Below are 24,841 nucleotides of genomic sequence, written 5' to 3'. Positions count from 1 at the left end.
GCGGCGGCGGCGGCGGCGGGCGGAGGCGGCGGCGGGGGAGAGGGGGAGGGAGCGCGCGAGCTGGGTGGGGGAGGGGCGGCGGCCCGGCGCGAGGCCAAAGCGCGCGGAGAACGGCCCAGGCCGCCGCGCGCACGCGCGCTTACTGCCCTTAGCCGCGGGGACGCCTCGCTTGGCTGCTTCCCCTCCCCCTTCCCGCCGTTCCTGTCGTGCGCGGGCTTCGACTCCCCCCGCCCCCTATGGCAACGGCGCGCGCCGCCGCCTGCATTCGGGTTCGCGCGCGCCTCGGCGAGGGGTTCTCGCGCGGCTCCACGTCTCTTCTCCCCCCACGCATGCGGCCGAGGCGGCCTTTCCGCAGTTGCTCCTTTCGGCCTTTCAGGGGCGAGGAGGGGGCGGCAGCTGGCGTCTGCGTTTGGATATTTTACTTCAGCCCCGATCCCTTTTTTCCGCGCGTCTCTGGCGTTGGGCCTCCCCGTCCGTTTTGGGGCCCGCGGGCTGGCCCGGTGCCTCCCAGACTGCGGGGCGCCGTGCAGCCCCCCCCCTCCCCCAAGGCCGAAAATAGTCCTTCGCGGCCTAGCCAGTGCGGCCAGCGCGGTGAGGGAGATGGCCCGGAATTAAACGGTTTGGACTCGTTACTGTCAGCCGCGAGGTTGTAGACGGGGAAGGACCCCAAGCCTTAAAAAAAATATATTCAGTTTACTTGTGGAAGGTAAATCATCTGCTCCTTTTTTTGTTTCACGTTTTCAACGTCTCCCTAAAAGTTGTCTTAAAGGTAGGGAGTCTTTTGGAGCCCTTCTTTGGGAAGAAAACGCTGGACCCTGTTTAAGGGTTCTGGCTTCTTGTTTCAGGCAGTATTTGGCACTACAACTCTTCTGAGCCTCAGTTTCCGCCTAACTCTTCTCTAAATAAAAAATTCAAGAAGAGTCTGTTTTGCTGCTTTTCCTCTAAATTGAGCGGGCGTAGGCTTTTTTCTGAGGTAGTATTTTAGCCTTTTGATTCCATAGTGTCCACTCAGCTACTACAGTGCCCAGTGCTGAGCGTGCTGGTCTTACCAATGTCCATTTTCCTGGACGCCCCCTCCTCCCTTCTGGTGCCATTTTCTTTCTTGAGTGCCATCATACTGAATTTCTTTTTTTAAAAAAAGAGGACTGGTAAGGGGGGGTCTTAACCCTTAGCTTGGCGTTGTCAGCACCACGCTCAGTCAGTGAGCCAACCGGCCATCCCTATATAGGATTCTCCCGAGTGAGCCAGGGGCCACAGGCCCTCACATTGAATTTCAAGATAACACTTCTGTCTCCTTATTGGCTTGGCATTCTGATTATTCTCGGACAAAAAATTCTTTTTTGTCTTCTTTTGCAGCTTACTCTTTCTGCCTTTATCTTGGGTAGCTTTTGCATACCCACAGTCTGTGGACCCCTGTTTAAGAATCCTTATTTTATGAAGTCGTCTGGTTTTGGTGGTTTATGTTGATGTTAGTTTCTCTTTTTAATGTCTTGAGCACTGCTTTGAATGCTATGGTTTTTTTTTTTTTTTTTTTTTTTTTCATGCTTGGTTCATTTCCTGAAAGTTCTCTAAAACGTTGTGACTTAATACCCTTTACTTACCAGTTGCTGGTTTTCCCTCCTTAAGGAGTGGGAGGATTTTTGTGTGAGGTGGTATGGAAGTGTGGGTGAATGGTTCGGCTGAAGAATTAATTGAAGGTCAGAAGCGTTCAGCAGAAGAGAAATTAGGTGGGTTATGGAGAGGCAGAGGTTTGGAGTGGGGAGGATTGGTAATAGAAAATGAAAGTAAGGGTTGGAAGGTAGAGTTACTGATTTCTTAGGATAAAACAAGTTTTTCATTTCTTCCTGCATTTCCACTTTCCTAGATTTAGCCTTATCTGTCACTCCTTTATCCTGGTACAGTTGTCTTTTGCTTTCAATTATTTTGTGGGTCTGCTACTGGGATTGGGGGGGCAGTGGTGGTAAGCTTTTCTGGAGCTGGGCTAGCTCCCTTCCATTCAACATCCCCTCATACCTTTTTTTTCCTTTTTGGGTGCACTTTAGTACATTTCCATAGGTATTTATATGGTGCTTCTTTATTCTGGAATTTTCCAAATACAGCCTTCTCTTCTAATTCCATCTGCTTTAACTAACCTGTCCACTTTGCCTGTTTCTTGGGGTTTTTCCCTGGGGTAATTTTCCTTCATGCATTCATGCTCTGAAACTGTCTTTGAGAGCTTGAGTCAGAGAAAGAAATACGAGTATATGTGGCAGGAGAAAGGAATATAGAACGTGTAGCCAAGAAATCTAACTAGTAAAACCAGAGCTTGAGGGTTCTTCAGAGTCATGTGGGGTTGGGACAAGTTGAGAGGATAGAATCTGGCAGGAGGCATAGGGTTAACAGATGAGAGGGAGAAAGCAGGGCTGGGAGAAAAAAACTAGAAGTGCGTACAGGGGATTGGTAGGGAAAGCTGATGCAGTTGGACATTAATGGAAGTGAGGTATAGAGAGTGAGGGTTTTCTAGTTAAGTTTAGGGCAAGGTATGTAGAGAAGGTATGACAACAGTTGGAACAGAGTAGGCTGGTCAGATGTGTTTAAATAGAGCACTTAGTTGAAAACAGGTGATATTTAATAGGAGATTTGGAGGAGCTGCAAATCGTGGTAAATCCTGTTGGGAAGGAAATGAAGGAATAAAATACTAGGATAGTTGATAGGAACTATAAATGTTTGGAATCAAGGAAATGGCTTCTTACCTGGGAGGTGAAGTATAAGAAGATTATGTATACAAGTTTCATGTGTGCTTCTGATGTGCATGCTGGCCTTTAGCCTGGGGGTGAGACTGCTCAGGACACTTTGGATTTATCTTAACCAACCGGTATAATTGTTTAGATATCTGTGGGCTGTTTTTGTCATTTATATATTTGTACAGAATAGTCTGAAATCTTTAAGTTAGTTCTGGGAAGTCTTTGGACATGCACTGCAGGTCCTTGGGTGCCAAAGATTTATGGCTGCTGTTCGTTGTGTTCTATTTGGAGACCTCAGTCAGTTACCAGAGATTAGGAATTAGATTAGTTGGTGAAGACACCACTTGTGTGTATTGGGGCCAAAGGAGAATAAGGGACAGTGTGGAGAGATATGAGAGAAATAGGGTCCTTGTTTGCTTAGGATGGAAAAAGAAAATCTAGGTGCAAGGAGGAATGATTTTGAATTCTGTGCAAGAGCATGGGGAGTGGTGGGAAGGCTATAAAGAAGTGGGCTGTGATTTGGTGGAAAGGAAGCAGTACAGGAAAGACAGAAGGGGTTTTATTAGGAGGCCAGGAAGATGATGAAGCTTTATGCTGCTAAAGGAGATTTAGCATGAAGAAAAAATGGTGAAATAGGGATGAAGAAGAACAGGGACTTGGGTGGTGGTAAGTGGTTAGTTTGGGGTCAGGGGCCTGACCTGTGTCTCCCCGCTCCCCCCCAGGAGCGGTGGTGCCCCCCCCACCCCCGGGCACAGGGCCATGTACAACGGGATCGGGCTGCCGACGCCCCGGGGCAGCGGCACCAACGGCTACGTCCAGCGCAACCTGTCCCTGGTGCGGGGCCGCCGGGGTGAGCGGCCTGACTACAAGGGAGAGGAGGAACTGCGGCGCCTGGAGGCTGCCCTGGTGAAGCGGCCTAATCCTGACATCCTGGACCACGAGCGCAAGCGGCGGGTGGAGCTGCGATGCCTCGAGCTGGAGGAGATGATGGAAGAGCAGGGGTGAGGGGAGGGCTGGGGGAGAGCCAAGCACTGCATGAGTGCAGAGCTGGGGGTACTAGGTGGGACATAGGAAGCTTAGAGCTGGTTGAAAGAGGCCTGGAGAGGAGTTGTGGTAGGGGAGGAGATGAATGAGATAAAAGAGTTGAAAAGAGTTAAGGGACAGTGCAGAGTGGGAGATGAGGAAAAGGTGTGTCTGGGGTATAACTGAATTATTTGGATGAGTCTGAATTATTTAGATGGAGGCATATGGGGAAAGGGGGACCATCAAGGAACAAAAAATGTGCTTTAAGGGAGAGATGGGAGAACAGAGACCAGGCAGGAGAAGAGCTAGGTAAGTTGGCAGATGTTGTCATTGGTAGAAGAGAGGAAGGTAAATGGATTTAAGGATTGAAAGGCCTTGGAAAGTAGCAAAGGCAGGAAAATAGGAATTGGAAGAATATTTGAAGAAGAGAGAATCATGAGCTGGACAGGAGAGTGAAATCTTGGAAGAGGAACACATTAAGGCAGAAAACCTTTTAGAGCAGCGGTTTTCAAACTTGAGCAACAGCACCCATTTTATACAATATAGCTTACTTTGGAAACCTAGGAAATAAAAAGACCAGTCCTTGTTGAAGTTGGGGAGGAGCACTTGGAACTCTGCCTGCTTAACTTTCCTCTTTTGGTCCCTGAAGTGTAGCATGTTTAAAATCCACTGTCCTAGAGGGAGTAACATGTAGAGGGAAGAAATATGATGGAAAAGATCAGAAGGACTTGAGAGAGAGAACTTTTGGGTGACAGTGAGTGAAAAGTTTTACGTGTGCATGGACAGGGTAGGGACCCTGTTGAGAATGAGGGAAATGTAAACCTGGGGCTGGGGAAAGCATCTTCTTAAGCTCTAACCCTGAAGGAATTTGTTCTTTAGGTACGAGGAACAGCAAATTCAGGAAAAAGTGGCGACCTTTCGACTCATGTTGCTGGAGAAGGATGTGAACCCTGGGGGCAAGGAGGAGACCCCAGGGCAGAGGCCAGCGTGAGTGTTGCGCACTCCCTTGATTCCTCTGGACTCTGTGCTGTTGCTGCTGCTGTCCTCTCTCCTTACCTGGGACTTACTCCCTGCCTTGGATTTTGTTTCCCCATGTCTTTTTAGCTTTTGCTTATGATTTTATTCCGAGTACGGCTCTGCCCTTTATTCCGTACTTCTTTCAGACTTTTGTCTTTTTTTCCCCTAGGGTAACTGAGACTCACCAGTTGGCAGAATTGAATGAGAAAAAGAATGAGCGACTCCGTGCTGCCTTTGGCATCAGTGATTCCTATGTAGATGGCAGCTCTTTTGATCCTCAGCGTCGTGCTCGAGAAGCTAAACAACCGGCTCCTGAGCCCCCTAAACCTTACAGGTACACAAGACCAAGAAACCAGTGTCAGCTTCTCTTTTTCATTCTAAGCACACCGCTTTAATTTTTTTTTTGACTAGACACAAATGTTTTTATTTCCATGTGGCAGTCTAAGAAAAAAACAGCTATGTGGTGTGGTATCTTAGGGCTCTCCAGAGAGAGAAAACCAACAGGGTATGTGTATGTATGTATATATGAGAGGGTATTTTATTAGGGGAATCAGCTCACAGGATTGTAAAGGTTGAGGACTCCCACAATAGGTCTTTTGCAGACTGGGTATCAGTAGTGTGCTCAGTCCAATTCCAGAAGCCTCAGAACCAGGGAGACCAATTTGGTTCTCAGTCTAAGGGCAAAGAACTGCGAGCCAAGGGTGCCGCTAATGTAAGTCCTGGAACCCTAAGGCTGAAGAGTCTCGAGTGCATATGTCTGCAGACAGGAGAGAAGAATGTATCCCAGCTCCAGCGGGAATAGTCAACCTTTTCTAATTTTTTTGTGGACTATTTTTCTCTGAAGTCTTCTGATTTTGTTCTTCCAAAGTTGGAATGTCTAAGAAAATTTGTCCTAGCACCCATCCCTACTTTTCATCTTTCCTCAGCCTTGTCCGGGAGTCCAGCAGTTCTCGCTCACCAACCCCAAAGCAAAAGAAGAAGAAAAAGAAGAAAGATAGAGGACGGTAAGTTAATTGGAATGTTACTGTAGTAGCCAGAGGACCAGTCCAGTCGTGTACTTTATCTCTGGAAGTCAAGAATTCTTGTTTCCAGGAAGTAGGAAACACTTGTCAAGGAAGTCAGGGAGGAGGGAGTTACCATTTGGGTCTCAACTGGGAGAAGAAATATGTGTGCTGCTTAGTGGGGAGGGGTTGAGTCTTGCAGTTCTGCCAGTTAAGAACCGGCCAGCACGTTTTGGATTTCTGGAATTTCTTTTTTTTTTTTTCCATTTTGAGATTTTTTGATTTTGTTTTTACGTGTACTTCTTAGAGAATAAAGAAATCCTGGGCTTAGTCCTGGGGTATTGATGCCATTGGGGTTGTTTGGGTGCTTTAGAAACTTTGGGTGGGGGATGGATTGTAAGTAGGAGGGCCGGGGAAGAAGCCAAGTAGAATGACCTTGGTTTTTTGGACCCGTGTTTAGCAGGTCAGAGAGCAGTTCTCCTCGACGGGAGAGGAAGAAGAGCTCCAAGAAGAAGAAGCACAGGTATGAGATGGGAGTATTTGGAGTAATTGGAGAAGTCTTGCTGAGTCCAGACATATATAGGTGTTGGTTTATGGTTTTTTGTTGTTTTTTTTCCTCTCTTTTTTCCAACAGGTCAGAATCTGAGTCCAAGAAACGGAAGCATAGGTAAGAGCTCTTGAGCTCATAGACATAGTGGCACATGGGATTGTTGAGCCATTGCGTGATGGCTTTGCTTGCTTTTTACTTAACCTTTAGGAGATTTCTTTTTCTTGTAGTAAAGCTCAATTCCCCAATCTATCTGCTGTCAGTAATGCTCCCCAATTTTTCCATTTCACTTTTGGTTTTATTTTTTTCCTTTTTTAAAAATTTATTTTTAACAACCTTGTCTTATTTCTCAGGTCTCCCACTCCAAAGAGCAAACGTAAATCTAAGGACAAGAAGCGGAAACGGTGAGTGAATTTGCTTAGTAAGTAGGTGAATGCCACCTTAGGAGGAGAGGGCAAAATCAGTCATGTTCTTGACCAGTAAAGGGTTGGTGAGTGGGTGAGGAGAATCCAGTATCAGTATAATAGCACTCTGAGTTGTGATCGTGGTCTTCTTCAGGTCTCGAAGTACAACACCAGCCCCCAAGAGCCGTCGGGCCCACCGTTCAACTTCTGCTGATTCTGCTTCCTCTTCAGATACTTCCCGCAGTCGGTAAGGGGTGGTCCAAGAGGAAGGGAGGGATAGGGAGTGGTGAGCTAATCAATTTAATATTTATTGAGCGCCCACGGTGTGCTAGGCGCTGCACAGACCATTCGGAAGACACGGTCCCTGCCCTCTAGGAGCTGACAGGCTAAAGCAACAGGATGGACAGACATATACATTTCCCCTCCTCTTTTTTTTTCTTTCTTTTTTTTTTTTTGTTTTCTTTTTGTTTGTTATTTTTTGTTTTGTTCTGATGTATATGGACTGCCAGAATAGGGGGGGTGGTGGTTTGTTCGTGGTGTCTGGGGGAGGAAGGAATCCTTACCCTGGCTTCCTTAATCGGGGAAGGCTTCCTGAAGGAGGTGGGCTCAGAGGTGAGTTGTGAATGAAGTGGGTAGGGAATGGGCTGGGTTGGAGGGTTTGGGGATGTTTGGGGGAGGTGAATAAAGGGGTAGAGGGAGAACATTCTTTGGGATTATTGGGAAGAGAAGGACCGAAGTGGACTGAACTTGCACTTCAATGAGTGATTTGAGTCATGCGCTTAAGAAAGTTTTTTGAAGAGGGTTGTACAGTTTGGAAAGGTGGATGGGAACTGGGGAGGGGGTTTTCTGTTCTCCCTTGAGCTGATTTCCCTCCTCTCGCCCATCCTCAATTAACTCTTAGGTCTAGAAGCGCTGCAGCTAAAACCCGTACAACTGCCTTGACTGGGCGAAGTCCTTCCCCTGCTTCAGGGCGTCGAGGGGAGGGAGATGCACTTTCTGGTGAACCAGGTACCACCAACACTCAACAGCCTAGCAGCCCGGAGCCATCTACAAAGCAGCCTAGTAGCCCTTATGAAGGCAAAGATAAAGACAAGAAGGAGGTATGTTCCTGAGTTAAAGGATGTTCATTGGCTTATGAGAGAATGGGTTTAGGACAGGTGTGTGCCGTGAAGGGGAGAGGGTAATAGCTTATTTTAAGAGAAACGAATTCAGTTCTTTTTTTCTGCCTTCCTCTCCCAAGTGACCAAATTCTCTTTTGCATCTACAAATCCTTTAGAATTCTGACTCACTGAATTGTGATTCCTTTAGAATCAAAAGTTATTGTATATTAACGTTTTATATTACTGTCTTGTTTACGCATGTACGTAGATAGGACTGAAATAAGTTTCTTGAAAATCCATTTAGCTTTACTACTTATGCTTCTAGTTTTTTCTTTTTCGTTAAATGCTTGTCATGGCTCATTAAAATTTTTCAACTCACTGGGTTGCTTCCAGTGGTCTGAAAACACTAGAATTTTGTTTTTTCAGTAGTTCTGTTGTTTTATATTCTTTTTTTTTTTTTTTAAAGATGACCGGTAAGGGGATCTTAACCCTTGACTTGCTGTTGTCAGCACCACGCTCAGCCAGTGAGCGAACCGGCCATCCCTATGTGGGATCCGAACCCGGGGCCTTGGTGTTATCAGCACCGCACTCTACTGAGTGAGCCACGGGCCGGCCCGGTTGTTTTATATTCTCTGTACTAATTTAAGTTCTAATCATTTCTTCTTGCTTCAACTATTACAGTATAAATTCTTCCATCTATTTTCCATATACCTTTCCAAATTATAAGTTGGATCACCTCAGAAACTTTATCGACTTCCTGCTGCTTTTGAATTATAATTAAGGGTTTTATTTTATTTTATTTGTCCTTTTTTTTTTTTTTTGAGACCGGCTGCACTGCGCTCAGCCAGTGAGTGCTGTGAGCTCACTGGTCATCCCTATATAGGATCCGAACCCGCAGCGGGAGCGCTGTTGCACTCCCAGCGCCGCACTCTCCCGAGTGCACCACGGGCTCGGCCCAGTATTTAAGGGTTTTATAATTTGGTCTCTCTTTCTCTTTTCCTGTACACCAGCAGATCCTGGTCTACTTTTTTTTTTTGGTCTGCTGGCCAGTACAGGGATCAAACCCTGGACCATGGTGTTATACTTTCTTATTCTTCACACAAGTCGTGTTCTCAAACCTTTACCTTTGTTCATGCTATTTCATTTAATTAATTTAATAGTTATCCATGAAAGGTGAAGTCAGTTGCCATCCACATTGGCAAACTGCTTTCTTTCCACTTAAAATACTATTCTGTTATCACAGCATTTATTAATGGTATTTGTTTTTTTTTTTGTGACTGGCCACACCGCGCTCAGCCAGTGAGCGCCCCGGCCATCCTTATATAGGATCCGAACCTGCGGCGGGAGCGCTGCTGCGCTCCCAGCACCGCACTCTCCCGAGTGCGCCACGGGCTCGGCCCTAATGGTATTTGTTAAATGTAGCACATTTGTTATTTGCTTTTGTCTTTTATTCAGATCCTAAGACTCTTGAGGTCACAGACTGTTCATATCTTCAAGTTTCCCCACTGTGGCTTATGTTATATAATCCCTTGTTATTGAATGAATGTGACTCACTGTGGTGAGGAAAAGGACCAACTGGTATAATGGGGTGTGTAGAAGAAAATTTCATTGGAAAGCCTGGCCGGTTAGCTAGTGGGTTAGAGTATGATGCTGATAACACCAAGGTCTGGGGTTCAACCCCTGTACTGGCCAGTTTTTTTTTTTTTTTTTTAAGTTTCATTGAAAAGGGTATTGGGTGATGTGAAGTTTTGGCGCTTACACATCCCTATCCCTGCTCTCTCTTCGACTCCTAGAAATCGGCAACTCAACCTAGCCCCTCTCCGGAAAGGAGCAGCACAGGCCCAGAACCACCTGCTCCCACTCTGCTCCTTGCTGAGCAACGTGGTGGCTCCCCACAACCCCTCGCAACAACACCCTTAAGCCAGGAGCCAGTGAAGCCCCCATCTGAGGCCTCCCCAACCCGGGGCCGTTCACCACCTAAGTCTCCTGAGAAACCTCCCCAGTCTTCTTCCTCTGAGAGCTGCCCACCATCCCCTCAACCTACCAAAGTTTCTCGTCATGCCAGCTCTTCCCCTGAAAGTCCTAAACCTGCACAAGCTCCTGGGGCCCGCCGAGAGATTTCTTCTCCCACATCCAAGAATCGCTCACATGGCCGAGCAAAGCGGGATAAGTCACAGTCTCCTTCTCCTTCCCGTAGAGTGGGGAGGTCCCGTAGTCCTGACACTACTAAGAGGGGGCGATCTCGGTCTCGATCACCTACTAAGAGAGGTCATTCTCGGTCCCGATCCCCTCAGTGGCGTAGGTCCCGGTCTGTACAGAGATGGGGAAGATCTAGAAGCCCCCAGCGACGTGGCCGCTCTAGGTCTCCTCAGCGACCAGGCTGGTCCAGAAGCAGAAATACCCAGAGAAGAGGCAGGTCTAGGTCAGCAAGGCGAGGCAGGTCGCACTCTAGATCCCCAGCCACCAGGGGCAGATCTCGTTCTAGAACACCAGCCAGGCGGGGCAGGTCCCACTCTAAAACACCTGCCAGGCGCAGATCTCGGTCTAGAACACCCACCAGGCGCAGATCTCGGTCTAGAACACCAGCCCGGAGGGGCAGGTCTCGGTCTAGAACACCTGCTAGGCGCAGGTCTAGGACCCGATCACCAGTACGGCGGAGGTCTCGGAGTAGATCGCCAGCCAGGAGAAGTGGCCGGTCACGCTCCAGAACCCCAGCCAGGCGCGGTCGGTCACACTCCAGAACCCCAGCCAGGCGCAGTGGTCGTTCCCGCTCTAGAACACCAGCTAGGCGCAGTGGTCGTTCCCGCTCTAGAACACCAGCAAGACGAGGAAGATCTCGGTCTAGGACACCAGCAAGACGAGGAAGATCCCGCAGTAGAAGTCTAGTTAGACGTGGAAGATCTCATTCTAGAACACCACAAAGAAGGGGTAGGTCTGGCTCATCATCAGAGAGGAAAAACAAATTCAGAACATCTCAGAGGAGGAGCAGATCCAATTCAAGTCCAGAAATGAAAAAATCTTGCATTTCTTCGAGGCGGAGCAGGTCTCTATCTTCACCACGATCCAAAGCAAAATCTCGCTTGTCTTTGAGGCGAAGCCTTTCAGGGTCCTCTCCATGCACTAAACAAAAGTCACAGACACCACCTAGGCGCAGTCGCTCTGGATCATCTCAACCTAAAGCTAAATCTGGAACGCCAGTAAGGCGAAGTCGCTCTGGTTCTTCTCCGCCACTTAAACAGAAATCTAAAACGCCATCAAGACAGAGTCATTCCAGTTTATCTCCTCATTCTAAAGTGAAATCTGGAACACCACCAAGACAAGCGTCTGTAATAAGTCTCCAGGCTAATAAACAGTCTGCAACACCACAAAGATGCAGTCGATCTGAATCATCACCTGACCCTGAGGTAAAATCTAGGATTCCTTCTAGACATAGCTGCTCTGGGTCTTCTCCTCCTAGAGTGAAGTCTAGCACACCTCCAAGATGGAGCCCATCTAGGACATCATCTCCACAACCCAAAGTGAAGGCGATAACATCGCCAAGACGAAGAAGCCATTCTGGCTCCTCTTCTCCAAGTCCTAGTAGAGTTACATCTAGATCACCTCCAAGGCAAAGTGGATCAGTGTCTCCCTACTCCAGGGTGGAATCCAGATCATTGCCAAGACACAGCCATTCTAGGTCCTCCTCACCAGATACCAAAGTGAAATCTGGAACACCACCAAGACAGAGTCACTCAGGGTCCACTTCGCCATACCCTAAAGTAAAACCTCAGACTCCACCAGGGCAAAGTCTTTCTGGATCAAAGTCACCATGTCCCCAAGAGAAGTCTAAAGACTCACCAGCACAAAGTTGCTCTGGATCTTTCTCTGTGTGTCTGGGAGTAAAATCTAGCACACCACCAGGAGAGAGCTATTTTGGCTCGTCATCTCTGCAACAGAAAGGACAGTCTCTAACTTCACCAGACCCCAGATCTGATACTTCAAGTCCAGAAGTGAGGCAGAGTCACTCAGAATCTTCATCATTGCAGAACAAATCTCAGACACTTCCTAAAGGTGGCCAGTCCAGGTCTTCATCTCCAGTAACTGAGCCAGCACCCAGATCTCCAGCAAGACAAGATAGAAGCGAATTGTCAGCAAGTCCTAGGCTGAAATCAGGAATGTCTCCACAGAGCAGGTCCCAGTCTTACTCTTCCCCATATCCTGCAATGGACTCTAAATGTCTTCTGGGGCAAAGTAGATCAGATCCCTGTCCTGAATCAAAAGAGAAAACAGCCTTACCCCTTCAGGAGGGTGTTCTTGCATCATCTGCTAGACCAAGAGACAAATTTAGTCCTCCAATGCAGGATAGGCTTGAGTCCTCACCAGTACTCAAAGACACACCTATAACCCCATCACAGGAAGGAAGTGGCACTGGGTCACCTTCAGATACAAAAGACCAAAATAGTGCATTAGCTAAGTCAAGCCAAGATGAATTAATGGAGGTGGTAGAGAAATCTGAAGAACCCTCAAATCAGGGTTTATCTCCAGAGTTTAAAGAAATGGCTGGAAGTAACTTCGAATCATCTCCTGAAGTAGAGGAAAGGCTGGCTGTGCCTTTGACTCTTGACCAAAGCCAGCCACAGGCTTTTCTGGAAGCAGAAGTTCCTGCAGTGGCCTCATCTTGGGGTGGGCCACATGTTTCTCCAGAACATAAAGAACTGTCTAACTCCCCTCCCAGGGAGAATAGCTTTGGATCACCTTCAGAATTTAGAAATTCAGGCCCTGTTGTTACAGAAATGAATACTGGATTTTCTCCTGAGGTTAAAGATTTAAATGGACCTTTCCTTAATCAGCTGGAAACAGATCCTTCTCTAGACACGAAAGAACAGTCAACAAGATCCTCCACACGCAGCAGTTCTGAATTATCCCCAGACGCAATAGAAAAGGTGGGAATGTCTTCCAATCAGAGTGTTTCTTCACCTGTCCTTGATGCTGTACCCAGAACACCCTCCAGAGAAAGAAGTAGTTCTGCATCTTCTCCTGAACTGAAAGACGGTTTACCCAGAACTCCATCAAGGAGAAGCAGGTCTGGGTCTTCTCCAGGACTTAGAGATGGGTCTGGGACTCCCTCGAGGCACAGCCTGTCTGGGTCTTCTCCTGGAATGAAAGATATACCTAGAACACCGTCCAGGGAGAGAAGCGAATGTGATTCTTCCCCAGAACCGAAAGCTTTGCCTGAGACGCCTAGGCCAAGGAGTCGTTCTCCATCATCCCCAGAACTGAACAACAAGTGTCTTACCCCCCAGAGAGAAAGAAGTGGGTCAGAATCATCAGTTGAACAGAAGACTGCAGCTAGGACTTCCCTTGGGCAGAGAAGTCGATCTGGATCTTCTCAAGAACTTGATGGGAAACCCAGTGCATCCCCTCAGGAAAGAAGTGAGTCAGACTCTTCTCCAGATTCTAAAGCTAAGACAAGAACCCCACTTAGGCAAAGGAGTCGCTCTGGATCATCTCCAGAGGTTGACAGCAAATCCCAACTTTCTCCTCGGGGTAGTAGGTCTGGCTCCTCCCCTGAAGTGAAAGAAAAACTGAGAGTGGCACCCAGGGCTCAGAGTGGTTCTGATTCCTCTCCTGAACCCCAAATTCCTGCCCCTCGGGCCCTTGTCAGACGAAGCAGATCAGGTTCATCAAGCAAAGGCAGAGGCCCTTCTCCCGAAGGAAGCAGCAGTTCTGAGTCCTCTCCAGAACACCTACCAAAATCCAGAACAACTAGAAGAGGCTCCAGGTCATCACCAGAGCCGAAGACCAAATCTCGGACTCCACCCCGACGTCGCAGCTCTCGATCATCTCCTGAGCTAACTAGGAAGGCCAGACTGTCCCGTAGAAGCCACTCTGCCTCATCCTCACCAGAAACCCGTTCTAGAACTCCCCCAAGACGCCGAAGAAGTCCCTCAGTGTCTTCTACAGAGCCAGCTGAAAAGTCGAGATCTTCACGCCGTCGGCGCTCAGCTTCATCTCCACACACTAAGACAACTTCAAGGAGAGGCCGTTCTCCTTCACCAAAGCCTCGTGGACTCCAGAGGTCCCGTTCCCGCTCAAGGAGGGAGAAAACCAGAACAACCCGACGTCGAGATAGGTCTGGATCTTCTCAATCAACTTCTCGGAGAAGACAGCGGAGCCGGTCAAGGTCTCGGGTTACTCGTCGGAGAAGGGGAGGCTCTGGTTACCATTCAAGATCACCTGCCCGGCAGGAGAGTTCCCGAACCTCCTCTCGACGCCGAAGAGGCCGCTCTCGGACACCCCCAACCAGTCGGAAGCGTTCTCGCTCACGCACATCACCAGCCCCATGGAAACGATCTAGATCTCGAGCCTCTCCAGCCACTCACCGGCGATCCAGGTCTAGAACACCCTTGATCAGCCGACGTAGATCCAGGTCTCGAACCTCACCAGTCAGTCGGAGACGGTCAAGGTCCAGGACATCAGTGACTCGACGAAGATCTCGATCAAGAGCATCCCCAGTGAATCGAAGGCGATCCAGGTCCAGAACACCACCAGTAACTCGCCGTCGTTCAAGGTCCAGAACACCAACAACACGCCGTCGCTCCCGTTCTAGAACTCCACCAGTAACTCGCAGAAGGTCCAGATCTAGGACTCCACCAGTGACCAGGAGGCGATCTCGAAGCAGAACTTCACCTGTTACTCGCAGAAGATCAAGATCCAGAACATCCCCAGTCACTAGAAGGAGATCTCGCTCTCGCACGTCTCCAGTAACCCGAAGGAGGTCCCGCTCTCGAACCTCCCCAGTACGTCGCCGCTCTAGGTCCCGAACACCTCCAGCTATTCGGCGCCGCTCAAGGTCCCGAACACCACTGTTGCCACGCAAACGTTCTCGAAGTCGCTCACCACTTGCCATCCGCCGCCGTTCTAGATCCCGTACTCCACGAACAGTTCGGGGCAAACGATCCTTAACAAGATCTCCTCCTGCCATTCGCAGGCGTTCTGCATCTGGAAGTAGTACTGATCGTTCACGCTCTGCTACTCCTCCAGCAACAAGGAATCATTCTGGTTCCCGAACGCCTCCAGTAGCACTCAATAGCTCCAGAATGAGCTGCTTCAGTCGTCCTAGCATGTCACCAACTCCTCTGGACCGCTGTAGATCACCTGGAATGCTTGAACCCCTTGGCAGCTCCAGAACACCCATGTCTGTCCTGCAGCAAGCTGGTGGCTCCATGATGGATGGCCCAGGTCCTCGAATACCTGATCATCCGAGAACATCCGTGCCAGAAAATCATGCTCAATCTAGAATTGCACTTGCCCTGACAGCCATCAGTCTTGGTACTGCTCGGCCTCCTCCGTCCATGTCTGCTGCTGGTCTTGCGGCTAGAATGTCCCAAGTTCCAGCTCCAGTTCCTCTTATGAGTCTCAGAACGGCCCCAGCTGCCAACCTTGCGAGTAGGATTCCTGCAGCCTCTGCAGCAGCCATGAACCTGGCCAGTGCCAGAACACCTGCCATCCCAACAGCAGTGAACCTGGCTGACTCGCGAACGCCAGCAGCAGCAGCAGCCATAAACTTGGCCAGCCCTAGAACAGCAGTGGCACCTTCGGCTGTGAACCTTGCTGACCCTCGCACCCCCACAGCCCCAGCTGTGAACCTAGCAGGAGCCAGAACCCCAGCTGCCTTGGCAGCTTTGAGTCTCACAGGCTCTGGCACATCCCCAGCTGCTGCAAATTATCCCTCCAGCTCCAGAACACCCCAGGCTGCAGCCCCTGCAAACCTGGTGGGTCCTAGGTCTGCACATGCCACAGCTCCTGTGAATATTGCCAGCTCTAGAACCCCTGCAGCCTTGGCCCCTGCAAGTCTCACCAGTGCTAGGATGGCTCCAGCGTTGTCTGGTGCAAACCTCACCAGCCCCAGGGTACCCCTCTCTGCCTACGAGCGTGTCAGCAGCAGAACCTCACCACCACTGCTAGACCGAGACAGGTCCAGAACACCACCATCTGCCCCGAGCCATTCTAGAATGACATCTGAGCGAGCTCCATCCCCTGCCTCGAGAATGGTCCAGGCTTCCTCACAGTCTCTTCTTCCTCCAGCGCAGGATCGACCTAGGTCCCCTGTACCATCTGCTTTTTCAGATCAGTCCCGTTCTTTGGTTTCCCAGAGCACACCTGTAGCAGGGTCTCAGTCCCTTTCCTCTGGGACTGTGGCAAAGACCATGTCCTCTGCTGGTGACCACAATGGCATGCTCTCTGGCCCTGCCTCTGGGGTGTCCCACCTTGAGGGTGGGGAGCCACCTGCTTCTACTGGGGCCCAGCAGCCTTCTGCATTGGCCGCCCTGCAGCCAGCAAAGGAGCGGCGGAGTTCCTCGTCGTCCTCGTCCTCCTCCAGCTCCTCCTCTTCATCATCATCGTCATCGTCATCCTCCTCCTCCTCTGGCTCCAGTTCTAGCGATTCGGAGGGCTCCAGCCTTCCTGCTCAGCCTGAGGGAGCACTGAAGAGGTGAGGGAAGCTTCCTTTCAGAAATCTTCTAGGGAGAAGGTATTGGGGATTGGTTGGGGAGTGGGGAGGGACAGAAACAATGTCACAGAGGTTCTTGGTTCTTTGAGGAGGTATGGGGACCTTGACCCTCAAGATGGGGGTAGAAGAGAATGCTGGGGTGGGGGTGAAGGGGGGAGGAAGGGGACGGATAAAAGTCTCCGAAGGTTAATTCTCTAGAGGATAATGATAAGTTTTCCGTCTCTACAGAGGACAGAACTAGAGGAAATGGACTTAATTTTACAGCAGGAGGGATGGCAGTTAGACCTCAAGAGGAACTCCCTGGGCTGGAAGGATCTTCAGAGGTCATCCCATCCCTCTCCCTGCCTCCAGGCAGGACGGCCCCTGCCCCAGCCAACCTGCACTCACAGGGGCCTACCCAAGCTGCGGCTCTCCGAGGAAGGAGACTACCCAGCTTCAGCTTCCACACCTGAGCCCAGAGGCCTTATTCCTCATCAGGGACATTCTTGAGGTTTAACCTTGATCCCTTGTGCTGCGGGCCCCAGCCTGTTGCTTGTGTTAGCAGAGGTTGGGTCAGCTCGGGCCACTGCTCTCCAGAGAATGCGCTCACTGAGCTCCCAGGGCCTTTCTCAGGCACCCCTCCCCCACTGCCGTTCCTCCAGGCCAAGGAAGGTAGGGTTGGGGCTGGGGCAGCTTGTCTCTTTGTGACACTCCTCTTCTCCCACAGGGTCCCCAGCCCCATCCCAGCCCCAAAGGAGGCTGTTCGAGAGGGACGTCCTCAGGAGCCAACCCCAGCCAAACGGAAGAGGCGCTCTAGCAGTTCCAGTTCCAGCTCCTCCTCCTCTTCTTCTTCCTCCTCCTCCTCTTCCTCCTCTTCCTCTTCCTCTTCCTCCTCCTCTTCTTCCTCTTCCTCCTCTTCCTCCTCCTCTTCCTCCTCCCCCTCCCCTGCTAAGCCTGGCCCTCAGGCCTTGCCCAAACCTGCAAGCCCCAAGAAGCCACCCCCTGGCGAGCGGAGGTGAGTGGTGCCTTGCTTGAGATGGAAGGGGTCAGGGCTGACATCCACAGAAGGGTCCCTGGGCTGTGAGATTCCTGCTGGGGTGTCTCAAGTAGACTTGGTGTCTGGTTGTATAGGAGGAGTCGGGTGTTCTTTCTCCATCTACTCCGTTGTGTCCTATTCTGCTAAAGGGCTGTACCACCCAGATTAGGTGCTCAAGCCAGAATTGGGGAGTGCTAGGTTTCTTCCTCTCCCTTTCTCCCAAAGTGCAGCCTGACCCCAGGGATTCTGGCTTTAAGTCTCCCCATTGCTACTGCCAGGGCTCTGGTCTGGCCACCGTCATCTTCTCCCGACTCTGTCCACAGCCTCTTCCCTGTCTCCCCGCCTCCACGCCATTCTCTTCCACACGTAGCCAGAGGAATCTTTCTAAAACGCACATCTGGTTACTTCCCTCCACTTCACATATCCTTCCGGGACGCCCCGTGGCCTGCAGGATAAAGCGCCACCTCTGCGGGAATGGCGTGTGAGGCTCTTCACCAACTGGCCTTGCCTGCCCTGTGTTCTCCTCTCCTGCCCGCCCCCACACATGCCCTGTGCTCCAGCCACATTCAGCGCCTTGCAGGCTAAGGAGAGCCCCATGCCTTTGGACATGCTGTTCCTTCTGCCTGGAATTCTCTTGTCCGCCTGGTGAACTCCTCGTTCTGCAAGACTCAGCTCAAACAGCACCTTCGAGAAGACTGCCCTGCCCCTTCCCTGCCCTGCCCCACGTCCCCTCCCCTGGGTCTCTGACCCACACACATCCATCCCTGCCGGCTGCTTCCCACACACGGCCCGGCGTGCCTCCCTTGCTGGCTTCCTTCTCCACCAGACTGAGCTCCTTCTCCAAGGGCAGGGACTGTCTTTATCTTTTGCATCCCCCGCTGCACCCTGTGCCCTGCCCACTGGGGCACTCAGTGGATGTTGTGCGGGCGGATGGGTGAGTGAGCGGACAAAGGTGGGTCTGAGGCTGGCCCTGTGTGGTGTGAGGTTTGGTGGTCAGGACCTGGGTGGGTGGTCCTGAGTGCCAGCTGGTGGGTTTGAAGGGTATGGTGCTATGGGGTCCTGCTCTGCTCCCCAGGTCCCGCAGCCCTCGGAAGCCAATAGACTCCCTTCGGGACTCTAGGTCCCTCAGCTACTCACCTGTGGAACGTCGCCGGCCATCGCCCCAGTCCTCACCACAGGACCAGCAGAGGTAGGGCCAACAGCAAGTGTCAGCAGCCACCCTGGTCTAGCAACCATATCTTCTGCAAAAAGTTCCAAGGCCTAGCAGTGTCTGAGGTTGGTGCCACCCTGTGTTTTGACGTATGTCCTGTGTTGCAGGAGCAGTAGTGAGCGGGCTTCCCGGAGAGGCCAGCGTGGAGACAGCTGCTCCCCAGGCCACAAGCGCAGGAGGGAGACACCTAGTCCCCGGCCCATGCGACACCGCTCCTCCAGGTGTGTGGCCCCCTTTTCTCCTGAGAGCTGGTTCTGGGCGAGGGGGTTGGCACCGTTCTTGGAGTGCCTCAGGGAGATGAGCTTGAGGTGTGGGTCCTCTGTATTGATCCGATCTTCTCTGTTGCAGGTCTCCATGAATCTTTGGGGGTTCTGCCACACCCCGAGCTCTGGAGCCACAGGGAGTGTCCCCCTTTTCCTTGACAGAGCCTTGGGAGGGGTCCTTGCCTGACCCCCCTTGAACCCTGGCAGCATCTTGGGAGGGCTCCCTTCTTTCCCTCGTTTTGTTTTATCCTTTGTTCCTGTGAAATGTTAATCTCTGTGAGTTTTTCCTGGTTCATGTGTTTTGGGAGGGGCGTTGGGGTGGGACAGACAGAAGCAGTTGGGAGTTGGGGGAGGGGAGAATACAGTTCAAGACACGCTGGCCTGGATGGAGTCAGAAAGGGCCTGGGAGGCATGGCCCCCTTGGTATTCCCTAAGTCCTTGAGGGGTGATGGTTTGGGGCTGGGGACATTCTGTGTGAGGTCTTCTTGGAAGGAAGGGGCAGGAGTTGAAAATAAGTTGGTCCCTACTGCCCCCCATGAGGTGGTGGCCCCCTCCCCCTAATCTTTCCTCACGTTTCTTAAAGGCATTTTGGTTTTTTAAAATCTGTACAGCAAGAGCAACTTTTTCTGTCAAATAAAAATGAGAAATGCAGGAACTGGTCTGTAGATTATTAGGGGTGGCAAGAGCACACTGGAGAGGAGCTGCCTTCCACCTTGGCAGGATCTCCCGAGGGCTGTGGGGGCAGCTTTAGGCTGTGGTGCCCTCAGGGACTCTGCTCTCAAACCAGGACACTGGCTCCAGCTTATGCTTTTGCTCCTGGCTTTTGCCCCTTAGCCTAGAAGACTTGGGGCAGGAATAGGAGCCCTTGTGAGTAGGCATGCTGGTGGGAGAAGGGGACACCTTGAAGGAACAAAGCCTGAACTCTTCTGCCTGCCTGCTGGGACGAGCTGGTGGGAGTGGCTCAGGGCAGTCCCAACCCCCAGGGTCTGGAAGACAGGACAGTAGGAGTTCTGGTATGCATGAGAGGGCACTGAGAAAGAAGCAGCAGCCAGGCAGATGTCCAAATCTCTTTTATTGGGGGGAATGGGTCTCGGGTGGGCAGGAGGCCCTCACTGCACAGCCTGTTCATTGGCGCTGCTTCCTGAGTCTTGTGGCTTCATCACGTCAGGCAGCTCAGGTGGGCTAGAGAAGGGCTCGATGCGCAGGGCCTCAAAGGCATCATCTGTGGGGGAGGGGCAGAGCTGAAGGGGGTCCACAACTCTTGCCCCAGCTGGGGCTTGACTTTACCTGGGATAACCTATAGCTTTGGGGAACCTCTGTGCAAACATCTGCCCCTGCAATGAGTCTCATCCATAGTCCTGATCTCCCTACATCCAGGGGCCTAACTGGCCCCACTGGAATGTCTCCCACACCTACAGGCCCAACCTGACCATGGTTGCTGGCATCCATCTGCCCTGTATCCACAGCCACTGCCACCCTTCACCTACGATTTGCCTGTCTCATCATTTCCTTCACACATCTCCAAGCAGCCAGCGACTGTAAATCAAACTAGACTCTACTCCCCTGCTTAAAACCTTTCAATGGCTTCCCATCACACTCTGAAAAAAATCTCAAGTCTTCACCATTGTGTCTCTGCAATCATCTACCGTGTTCTCAAGACTTGCTCCTTTGTTCTCACACCAGCTCTTTCCTGCCTCAGGCCTTTATATTTGCTGCCCCAACACCTGCCACTCAGAATGGCTGGCTGCTGCTGGGCATTCAGGGTTCAATTCAAACGTCTCCACCTTAGAGAAACCTTCCCCACCTACAAAGTTGTGTCTCAACACCCTGGGCACTGCTATGGCAGCATGTACCACTGGCCAGAATTTCCCTGTTTTCTTTTGACCAGCTGCTTTCTCACTAGAACAATGGCTCCAGGAAGGCAGAGAGGCCTTTCCTATCCTGTTGCCACTGTCACCTCAGCACAGAGCACATGAACCCCACAACTTTTTTCATGTGCTTTATCCCACAGACTTCTCTTGGCTTGGGATTTTCAACTGAGGAGGCCCGCTAGAGAAAGTTGGCAAGTCTGGAGACAGTTTTGATTGTCACGACTGGGGGGCTGTTGGGGGATGGGCTGCAGCTGGTATCTAATGGCCAGAGGCCAAGAACGCTGCTAACAACCTGCTGGGCACAGGACAGCGCCACCCAGAGTCAGCCACCCCGAGTCACCTGGCCCCCAACGCTAACAGTGCTGAGATTAAGAAATCTGACCCAGCTTAATCTACTTCATTGTCCAAGCCATAGTCTGTAGTGACAATTTCTATCTTCACCACCTCTCGCATTCTTTGGAGATTATTCTGGACGCTGTTTTCTCCCTAACTGAGCACCTGGTTTTGGGGAGGGAGAGAGGTCTGTGTTTCATCCTGCATGGGCACTGAATGGTGGAGGGTGGAGTACCTAGCCAAGATCCAGGAACCTATGTGCTGATTGGTGCACCTGCACCCAGAAGTGCATCTTTGCAAGTAAAGCAGTCCATTCGGCAGCAAAGAGCTGCCCATCAAGACCGCCGTTACCTGCCTGAGGGATAATGCAACCCAGGGTCTAGGGTTACCACCATGTTCGATGCCATATGGGGGCTATAGGGAAAAACAAGTCACCTCCCTTAGCCTTGACTTTTTCATCAGCAGCAAAGTGGATCTACCGGGCCGGCCCGGTGGCGCACTGCTACAGTGCGCCGCTTGGGAGCGCAGCGGCGCTCCCGCCGAGGGTTCGGATCCCACATGCAGACCGGCCGCTCACTGGCTGAGCGAGGTGCGGGTGCAACACCGAGGGTTGCGATCCCGTTGCCGGTCCTGGTCCGGTACGGGTGCGACACTGAGGGTTGCGATCCGTTGCCGGTCACGAAAAAAGACAAAATAGGAAAAAAAAAAAAAAGTGGATCTACCAACATCTTCCAAGTCACAGCAAACTTCTAGGGTGCCTTGTTCGAATTAGAGAAAGGGATACTACTTGTAAGAGAATGCAGCCCAGCCTCAGCTTAGGAAGCAGACCAGATGTGCTTTCAGCCCTCACCTGCCCACCTCAGAAGGGCATCACTGTCTAAAGCCTGACCTGTACAATGTCTGCACCAGCCCTGCACCTGCTTCTCAGCGTCACTATGCGGGCAGAAGGCCCTTAAATTCCCGTCCGCTTAGCACTTGCAGCAGACTGAACCTGCAGTGCCTGCCTTACTATGAGGCTGGTCCTATCACACTCTTTAAGGAGAAGGGAATGCAAGGCTGGGAGTGGCAGGAATGTGAAGTGGCTGGCCCCAGGACACAGTTGTTGAGGCCGAGGCCGAGGCCTAGTCCAGTTATCCATATAAAATTAAAAAGTTTAGCTAGGACGGTACCCTTCCTCCTCTGCCCTTGCTACGTTCTCTTACAAGAAGGCAGAAAAATAATTCCTTGTAAGTATCCAAGTTTCCCCAGCCATCCACACACCCTGGGTCCACAGCTATGAAAGCATACACCCACCCTTGTATCTATGGAGCAGCCTGCTAAGTGCCTCACTCTTAAGAATCCTTCAGTAAACATTTATTAAATTAAATTGAGAGCCTCCTGTCCTTGCCCTCAAGGAACATGGTTGGAGGAGAAATTAGAAAACATGCGTGATAAGTTAAGCAACAGTAGAAGATTTTTTATTTATTTATTTATTTATTTATTTATTTATCTTTTTTTTTTTTTTAAAGATGACCGGTAAGGGGATCTTAACCCTTGACTTGGTGTTGTCAGCACCACGCTCAGCCAGTGAGCGAACCGGCCATCCCTATGTGGGATCCGAACCCGGGGCCTTGGTGTTATCAGCACCGCACTCTACCGAGTGAGCCACGGGCCGGCCCGAAAGCACAGCTTTACGACCCCTGTTTTAAGTTCCGCAGACAACGAATAAAATTTAAAATCTCCCCTTCCTTTTTCTTGGGTGGAGGGAGATATATTGGAGGGAAGCAAACCACTTCCCAACCCTCAGGTTTCTACAACTTGGGCAGGGGTGTGGTGTGGTTGACAGCACAGGCTCTGGATCTGAATCCTGGATTTGGCAGTCCCAGCAAGTGCCCTACTTCCCCAGGTTCATGTTTCTCATCCTTAGAACTGGCACAATCCAAATCTCAACTACACAGAAATGCTGGGGGATAAAGTGATGTTCTGCACAGACAGAGCATGGCACAATGTCCAGCTCCAGCAAGGGCCCAGCAGCCTGCAACTCAACTGTGGCTCTCCATGTGACTGCCAGCAAGCCTCAGTGTCCTTGTCTGCAAAATGGCTACTGAGGAGGTTAGATGGGACAAAGCAAGTAACACATGGAGTGCAGGGTCAGGTGCTCAGTAAGTCCTCTGTAAATGTAAGCTAATCGTGACTTGGGATCTTTGAATCCTTTATGAAACAGGCTTCAATTTCTATAAGCACCTCATTTGCTTGCTTTTTTTTTATGGAGAAACAAATACACTATCAGAGGATATTGCCTGCCCTTTGTGGACTGGAAAGACACTGCCTTGCAGGCTTGGAGGAGCTACCACAGGTTCCCTGAAGATCCTTTTCTTTAGCTATTCCCACGCCACCTGGCTGCCACACATAGCCCAGGCCACTCTCACCTGCTCGGAAGGCCAGCCCCACCGTGGCTGGGGCCTGTGGCCGTGCTGTTTGGCTGGTGAAGCCACATTCACCCAGTGTCTTGCTGTCATCCAGGAGCTGATCATCCTGAGGAGAGAGACAGGGTAATGGGAAAGGCGCCAGGAGGGACAAGTCCCAAAGACCTCTCTGGCCAGCAACTACACAGGAATTCAGAGGAGGGAAGACAAACAGTCCCAAGTATGGCCCAGGACCACCCTAGAGAATATCAAACACACAGATTCCAGGGCTACATCGAAGAAATTCTAAATCATAAGCTCCCTGGGTGGGGCTCTGGAATCTGATTTTTCCAAACTCTCCAGGCAAATCTAATTTCAGAGCCACTGACCTCGTGTGGAGAAAGGCAGTCCTTGGTTTGAATCCCAGCTCTGCCACCTTGGACAAGTTCCCTAATCCGTTAAATGGCAATCACTGGAATTCCCAACTCATAGGGCAGCCAGAAGGTTTCAATGAGCTAAGGAGGCACAGAAAGCACTAAATACAGTATGTGGCACAGGGGCATGCAAAGGCAGCAGGAAGGGCCATCGTTATCAGGGAAGCCTCAGTAGGTATTAGGGAGAAAAGGCCTTTAGAAACCAAGGAAGCTGAGACTCTGAGCCTAGAGCAAAAAGTAGAATCAGATCGATGCACTTAGGTGACGACCTCATGCTGCTGCCAGACATGAAATCAGGGGTTGATGCATGTGGCTCCCCAATGAAGAACCCAAAACCCCAAGCCATCGTTACTGAACAATTGCAACTGGTTTGTAAGGGGAAAGGGGGGACTTCTAGAACATCAGGAGGTTGAGGTAATAAACAGCCGCTTGCAGAAGGACTGGTGGAACCAGAACCTGATTTATCTTTGACACCCTCCATTTCTTACATTAATTGAGTCCCCCACCCCTCACCCGCAGTAGTGTCTGGGGGGCAGCGTGATTCTGACGGGCCTGTAGAGTAAGATGGGGATTATGGGCATCGCGGTTCAAATCGGGGCTCTGCCAATGACCTTCGGCTGGTTAAGTGACCACCCCGCCGAGTATCAGTTTCCCTAACTGCATAACTGGGCTGTCCAGAGCCAGCGGGTCGCGGGCGGGACCGTTGCAGAGGTTAGCTGCCACGGTGCCCCTCCGAGCCCAGGGCCTGGCATGCGACTTAAAAACCCATCCCGGACGCGGCCTCCCGCGTCCCGAGAGACGCTCGTGCTTCACCCGCCCAACGGATGCCCCAGCCCGCGGCTTGGACCGGGCCGCCGGCCGCTGTGTACGTCGAGGACGCGCCGCCGTCGCGCCCCACGCCGGGCCCCGCCGCCCGACCGGGTCCGACCGCGGGGGCCCTCACCTTGTACAGCCGCTGCTCGTCCGGCGGCCGCTTGAGAATGCCCTCAACTATGCGCTTCAGCTCGAACACGGTGCTCGACTCC

At 51.1% G+C, this 24,841-nt stretch overlaps 2 protein-coding genes across 3 annotated transcripts in view; one reads left to right on the top strand and one right to left on the bottom strand.

Annotated features, from left to right (window-relative positions):
- Positions 1-3,451: 3,451 nt before the first annotated feature.
- On the top strand, positions 3,452-19,449 carry SRRM2 (serine/arginine repetitive matrix 2). 2 transcript variants are annotated; one of them, XM_008566277.1, is made up of 14 exons: positions 3,452-3,724; positions 4,626-4,733; positions 4,933-5,097; positions 5,690-5,767; positions 6,228-6,287; positions 6,399-6,431; positions 6,665-6,715; positions 6,870-6,962; positions 7,617-7,815; positions 9,609-16,288; positions 17,013-17,300; positions 18,397-18,510; positions 18,639-18,752; positions 18,880-19,449. In XM_008566277.1, exons 1-14 carry the CDS (start codon positions 3,483-3,485, stop codon positions 18,887-18,889), a joined length of 8,235 nt encoding a protein of 2,744 aa, XP_008564499.1. In that variant the 5' UTR covers positions 3,452-3,482; the 3' UTR covers positions 18,890-19,449. The 2 variants fall into 2 exon arrangements, with proteins under 2 accessions (XP_008564499.1, XP_008564500.1); XM_008566278.1 differs by lacking the exons at positions 9,609-16,288; positions 17,013-17,300; positions 18,397-18,510; positions 18,639-18,752; positions 18,880-19,449 and adding an exon at positions 7,048-7,327 and having other exon boundaries at positions 6,225-6,287; positions 7,617-7,704.
- Positions 19,450-19,847: 398 nt separating this feature from the next.
- Positions 19,848-24,841, bottom strand: part of TCEB2 (transcription elongation factor B (SIII), polypeptide 2 (18kDa, elongin B)) — a 5,461-nt gene continuing 467 nt past the window's right edge. Inside the window, exons 2-4 of the mRNA XM_008566313.1 lie at positions 24,760-24,837; positions 23,407-23,512; positions 19,848-20,016 (exon numbers count right to left, since the gene is read on the bottom strand). Coding sequence (XP_008564535.1) covers positions 19,904-20,016; positions 23,407-23,512; positions 24,760-24,837 — 297 coding nt within the window. The 3' untranslated portion in view covers positions 19,848-19,903. The remainder of the gene's footprint in view (positions 20,017-23,406; positions 23,513-24,759; positions 24,838-24,841) is intronic.

The sequence above is a fragment of the Galeopterus variegatus genome, unplaced genomic scaffold (assembly GCF_000696425.1).
Source record: "Galeopterus variegatus unplaced genomic scaffold, G_variegatus-3.0.2 Scaffold233, whole genome shotgun sequence".
Taxonomy (NCBI): Eukaryota; Metazoa; Chordata; class Mammalia; order Dermoptera; family Cynocephalidae; genus Galeopterus; species Galeopterus variegatus.
Note: the sequence above shows the minus strand (reverse complement) of the source record. Positions and strands in the feature narration are given on the sequence as shown.